General features: G+C 49.8%; 1 protein-coding gene across 1 annotated transcript; it reads right to left on the minus strand.

The window, feature by feature from the left end:
* Positions 1 to 1,095: 1,095 nt before the first annotated feature.
* Positions 1,096 to 6,357, minus strand: LOC123622264 (osteoclast stimulatory transmembrane protein). Its single transcript, XM_045528439.1, is given in 4 exon segments — positions 1,096 to 1,224; positions 1,227 to 1,378; positions 1,381 to 1,732; positions 5,269 to 6,357. Coding segments are annotated over 4 exon segments (1,722 nt in total).
* Between the last annotated feature and the right edge of the window lie 307 nt (positions 6,358 to 6,664).

Here is a 6,664-nt window from a genome sequence, read left to right on the forward strand (position 1 = left end):
AGGCGCGTGCTGCTCAGCTTCCAAGGCAGCTTTAGCCCTAGCTGGGGCGATCCCTCCGGGGTGGGTTTTACTGCAGGGGGTCCTTTGCACAGTTTGCTTGGGCTCCAGCAGGGAGCTGGGAGCCCAGCCCGCCCGGGTCTTACCTCCGCTCCGCACGTGCCCGGAGCTCCAAGGACTCCGGGACTGGGGTGGCGGGTAAAGAAAGCGGGTGCGTGGAGTCGGATCTCCGCTCCCGGGAGCCTTTCTCTTAGCTCCTCTTTCCGCTGCCACTTCTGGCTGCTCCTGTGCCGGAGAGAGCATGTTTTTTCCGCTGATACCGCTTGGCTGACTCTGGTGGCCTCCGCCGGCACAGTTCTTCCCCAGCAGCTCCTGGCACCGCATCTCGCGCACCCGGGGTGCAGTGAGGAGTGTCCCCTGCTAAAGGGAGCAGTGGTACCTGGCGCCCAGCTCGCGCGCCTTTGCCCTGGGCTTTCCTCCCTCCCTTTTTTCTCTCTTCTACAGGGGACAGCTCCCCTGGGCAAGGGGGAGAAGTTGGCGACCCGCTGGTTCCCCACGGAATCCGGAATCCTGGCGTGTCCTCTCCTGCAGAAATCTCAGCCCCGCTGTTGACAAATGGCATTTACTCTTTGCTGAGCCCTTGGTGAACCCAGGGTCACACAGTGAGTTGCACGTGGCTGACCCAGGGCTCAGGAACATACTTATACCAAACAAGTATTTGTTGTTTATCTGAAATTCAAATTGAACGAGGTGTCCAGCCTTTTTGTTGCTAAGCCTGGCAATCCTAAGTGGGAAGCCCCTCAAGGAATTTGAAGCACAGGAATAAAAATGATCTAAGATTTAATAAATACATTTATTTACAAAATCAAAACTTTAGATTACTATAAATAGGTTCAGAGGCTTCAGAGGCACATAAATAAGTCCAGGAGCATTTAGATACATTCATGATGCAAAGTCCCCATCTAACTTGCAGTCGATGCAGATGATTACCTTGACCCACCTCCAACTGGCCTGGGGGACCAGGGCTGCCTCTGAGTTTCCTGGTTCCACCTTTGCATAGACCTTTCCTGCTCCCCCAGCCCCATCGTGCCCAATAACTCATTCCATCCTTACCATATCCCCATGTGGAAATTAGGTCCCATCAATTGTAATTATGCAGTCATTACGCAGATGTAGAAACTGAGGCTCAGAGAGGTGAAGTGACCTACCCAAGGTCACACACGGAGGACAGAAGCAGAAGGGCCAAGCTTACAACTTGGGTCTGTGCAACTCCAAAGCTCTTTCCCCTCCTCCCCGCTGCTCCGGGTCCTGCCAGGCGTCCAGCGTGCAGTTGGCCTGTCTACCCCTGCCGGGCCTGGGGCAGACCCGGGTGTCGGGAGCGGGAAGGAGCCCCCAGCTACAGCTGCTGGCCTCGGTGCCTGTCGTAGCTTCTCTGGAGCCGGGCGTGCAGGTGGCAGACCCTCCTTGCCTCCTGGGCGGCGAAGAAGGAGGCGGCGATGGCGTGTCGCAGGCGGCGGGCGTAGGTGTCCAGGAGCACCGTGGCGCACGCCAGGAGCTGCAGGGCCCCGGCGGCCAGGGGCGCGGCGGCGCGGGGGCGCCGGGCGGGCAGCAGCGGGCAGCCGGCCGCGGTGAGGCGCAGCTCCCACTGGGAGGAGCGCCGGGCGGACAGGAAGGGGCTCTGCGGGGGCGGCTGGTTGAAGAGGAAGGGGATGAAGCCCAGCACGGTGTATGCCGCCTGCAAAAGGAGAAAAAGGCTGGGTCAACAGACGGCCGCCCGGGCCACTGCCACTCGCAAAGGCTCGCCCAACTTTCCCTGCTTTCATCTCCAGAATGGGCACAGGAATAACCTTGCTTCCCGGGTTTTGAGGAGGACTAAATGAGACTGGGAGTCTGAAATAGACTCTTTTGGCAAATAAAAAGCACCATGCAAATATTATTTTCGTTATCGTTATCATTGTCTTTGAGCAGAATATTCTAGAGAAAACGAATGTTTGTGAGCATTTACTCCTTGCTGAGCCCTTAGTGAATACTTAAGATGTGCTATCAACTATTCCATCAAATATGCACGATTCTATGAGGTGGAGGCCAGCAGGAGCCTCATTTAAAAGATGGGGCCAGGATCCAGCCACTGCTGCACTCCTGCCTGGGCAACAGAGACCCTCTCTCTGAATACATAAGACAAGACAAGATAAAATAAAATGCCCACAGCCAAACAGTGGATTACATGTGGCTGACCCCAAGGGTCAGTCCCAGGCAAGGTGGGTCCCAATACCCTGCTGGTAAGCATTAGGGCACTGTACTTCCCCTGATCTGTCATAGCCAGGAAGAGTGGTGTCTAGAGGGCAGGGAGGTCAGAGGTTAACCATCTGAACTTTGGATCAGACTGCTTGGGTTGGATCCTGGTTCTGTCAACACCAACCTCTCCATGAGGCACAGTGGGCATGAGCTGGGGGCCCATCGTATTTTTAGAGGCCCATGAAAATGTTTTAATTTTGTTTACAATTGGAAGAACAAAATGAACTTTTAAGTGGAAGAATGTGTCTCACTATATAATATTAATATGTTTGTTTTTATACCACTGCAGTCATTGATATTTATTATGGAAGAAGAAGCCCATGAAGGTAATGCCAAGAGCCCACAAAAAGTCACAGTGCAGCCCTGGTTCTGCCACTTATGGGTTAAATGAATTTGGACAAGTTCCCCAACTTCTCTAAGCCTTAATATCTTCATCTGTAAAATGGGGATGATAATAATTCCTATCTCACAGGATCATGGTGGCAGTTAATGAGCTACCCTATCTCATCAGCTCTGAGATGCATACTTTTTCACATTTTAACACCTTTGAAATCAGGATGTGACTTCAAATCAATACAACTTATAATTACTTTCAGCAGCCCAGGCAGGTGGGCTGTGTTTGCAGGCATAAACTTGGTCTGATGTCTCCTACCATCACTTCAATTAGATTATATGCATTGTTGGCATGTATTTGCAGTTTGATTGCCATTTCAAAATGTCCTCAAAAAAAACAAAAAAAACAAATCCTGCTTTGATTTAGCTTAGCAGTGAATGGTTGTGTCCAGGACAGAGTAGCAGGGCTTGAATGTGGTACTAGTGAAGCAAGTATTCACTTTTGACAGATGGCTCTTGTCCCATATTTTTTGGCCAAGCAGCAACCTGTGACAGAAGGTTCATGCAAATAGATAGAGCTGAGTTATGTTGAGTCACTAACTCATGTGTGAAAGGGCAGCCTGCCACACTCCTAATGGTTCAACTGAAAGTAGGGGAAACTTCCAAAGCCCTTGGAAAAGATGAAAGAATTTCAAAGCAATGAGGATGGGGCATAGCCAATTCCTGCTGTCCCAGAGGACCAGAGGGTGCCAGCATCAAAACTTGCAGTGTGGATGTCTGTAGCTTGCAAGAATATGCTGGCAACAATAGTGAGGTATCACCAACGCTCTTGACGGCACAGAGAACCATATTGGGTGAAAAGGCTCAGACACTGACTCCCAGGCCGGAGTCATTCAGAAGAATTGGGCTCTAATGGGAGCACATTTTAGGAAAACCACCAAATTACTTCTCTGTTTTTCTTTTTATGTCTACATGAGAAAGAGATGATAAAATAAATATATGTTAAATTATAAGTGAACCACCTTATACACATACAATTAAAATTCCCAGTGATAAGAAATAAGAAATCATTGTGTCAAAGTTTAATAGGCGGCATTTTCTGTCCTAATGATACATAAAATAATGGGGTGACTTGTAATTGATGGCATGTTAGATTCGATGAAATACAGTAAATCAAGGAACACAACATATTGCTTTACTGTGACCTACAGTAAAAAACGCATTTTATAGCACCTTCTAAGCACAGATTGTACAGTAATTGAAGAAAATTTTCACAAAACAATACATATCCTTAACACCTACAATATACTCTAATAATTTTCTAGTCTATTCTATTTCATTTAAAAAAAAAAGCTGGCCCCTCTTAAGTTGATTAGATTGATTTCATGTAGTTTGAAAAACACTTTTCTTCAGTGGCGATGGGTAAAAACCTACCTATCAGGTGCAATGAATGCTATTCAGGTGACAGGCACACTATTAGCCCTGACTTAAACACTATAAAAGGTATCCATGTAACAGAAACATTTGTGCCCCTTGATATTTTGAAATTAAAAAAAAAAAGAAAAACACTTTTTTAAAAATTTTATTTTTATTGTACATTTTTTCAGATAAGCGTGTCACCCCGTCTCCCAGGCTGGAGCAGTGGTGCAATTGTAGCTTACTGCAGCCTCGAACTTCTGGCCTTAAGCAATCCTCCCACCTCAGCCTCCAGAGTACGTAGGACTACAGGCATGCGCCACCGTGCTGGCTTGAAAAATGCTTTTCTAGTACATACGTACTTCATAAAAATAAGCTCTTAATATCATTAGCTCAGGGTCTGACACTTTGGTATAATTTACACAATGAAGTTTTGTATGAGATCTCACCATTAAAAATAAAAAATAAAAAGATTTTGGCAAAAGACAAGATTACAAAACACAAATTTAGACCCTATAGTAAATATACCCAATAGTAAGTAGATAGTAAACATTTTATATATTTCTATTAAAAAAGTAAATATTTCAGGCTTTGCAGGCCATATGGTCCCGTATCACAACTGCTCAACTTTGCCTTTTAGAACAGCCACGGATAATACACAAGCAAGTGGCATGGCTATGTTCCAATAAAACTTTATTTACAAAACCAGGAAGCTGCCTGATTTGCCCTGAGAGCCATAATTGGCTGACTCCAGATCTAGACCATTCCAAAGCCCTCCTCTAGTCTGATATATACAGATGTGAGTTATGGATTATAGCCACTATTTATTAAACATCTCCTGTGTGCATGGAGCTTACTAGGTACTTTTAGAGACATTACCACATTTTAAGACTCACAATAGCCTCGTGTTGTAAGGAGGATTGATCCAATTTGTACGAATAAGGAAAATGAGGCTAGGACTTGCAGCTGCTTGTGAAAAGAGTGACTTGAGGGTAAGTTATTTTAAGGTCACTGAGTATCAGCATCCTCACCTGCAATAGGGGGTGAAAATATTATAGAACCCACTTCATTATTCCCACTGTTGTGGGAACCAAAAGACTCCATCCACCCATGGCCCAGGGCCCCATGGCTTGTTCAAGGGCTACGACTTAGAGGCAAGGAGTTAACAACCTCCCCTATTCCCTCAAGGAAATGACCCTATGCTCATCTTCCCATCCTTGCACTTACGTCATACTTGACCGTGAGCGTGATGGGCACAGTGGGCAGCTTCTGAGCCCAGTCCACAGCTGCCTGTGCCAGGAGGAAGGCCACGTGGTCTGTGGCCACCATCACAGCCATTGCTACCAGGAGCAGGGTGAGCAGCCCCAGCCTTAGGAGACAGCTCAGCAGCTCCTCCTGTGACAGCCTCAACCGGGCCGCCTGGAGCAGCCATGCAGGCGGAGGAGCCACCAGGTGTGTGGCCTGGGCCTGTGCCAGCTGCCGTGCCAGCTGCTGTGTGGCGTAGATATTGTCGAATCCCAGGTCAGTCAGATAACGATGGAGGTACCAGGCCGACTCCGCCAGGAGGCCCAGCATGAAGAGCCCTGTCACCACCCGCTGCATCCCCAGTGCTGCTGCCCGGGCCAGAGACTCCAGGCCAGAGAAATCCTCCAGGATCTGCTGAGTGACCCCAAGCATGTGCAGCCGGAAGGCAGAGCCATTGCCCTGGGCCTCGAAGGTCAGGCCCCGGCTGCCCGCTTGGCCTGTGGGGCCCAGAGCCTTGGATGCCTCGTGCAGTTGGTGAGTGGTGTTGAGCACACTCTCCAGGGAGCCCTCTGTGACACACCTCAGCACCTGCCCAGCTGCACCCACGTTGGCCAGGATGTTTGGCACCACGGCAATGGCCAGGGTGGCAGCACTATAGGACAGGAGCAGCCGGCGGCCCTGCTCTGTGCCCAGGGTGGGCACGCTGAGCGCAAACAGGCAGCGGACTGGGGGCACCAGTCCCAGGCCCAGGAAGACCATGAGGCCACAGACAGTGGCCACCATGGCCGAGGGTCCCGGAGGACAAAGAAGCGAGGACACCAGCCAGTGATGGGTCAGACCCGCGGCAGCAGCAGCCAGAGAAGCACACAGGAGGAGCTGGGTCAGCAGCTGGCCACAGCTGGTGGGGACAGGCTGGGAGAAGTCATCCCAGGCAGCCTGCAGTGGGGCAAGGGCCTTACAGAGCCCCAAGTGCCGGAACCTCCACCTGCACACAAGGAAATTGGGGGGTCCTCTATCAGGAGGGTGGGGGCAGGTGGGTGTCTGCCCACTGCCCCTGCCCCACAAACCCATCGCCCCGCCTGCTAACAGACTCCATACTTCTAGCCACAGGGACAGGCACACTTCCCAGGTGGACCAATCAGTTACCCACCCCATAGCCACATGATAAGCTGAACCAATCAGAGCCTTCCCCGGGATTATTCTCACTGGAGCTGTCAGGGAAAAGCCCAGTTTCCATGCAGTTCCTGAGGATGTGAGTGTGGATGTCTGAGCTGCTGGAATCCATATTTACAGTCTTGTGAGGGCAACTGGTCCAAGAGGATGAAAGAGTCATGGAGCAAGAAGCACAGATGAGAGAGAGAGAGAATGAAGGAGAGAG

The sequence above is a fragment of the Lemur catta genome, chromosome 17, assembly GCF_020740605.2.
Source record: "Lemur catta isolate mLemCat1 chromosome 17, mLemCat1.pri, whole genome shotgun sequence".
NCBI classification, from domain to species: Eukaryota; Metazoa; Chordata; class Mammalia; order Primates; family Lemuridae; genus Lemur; species Lemur catta.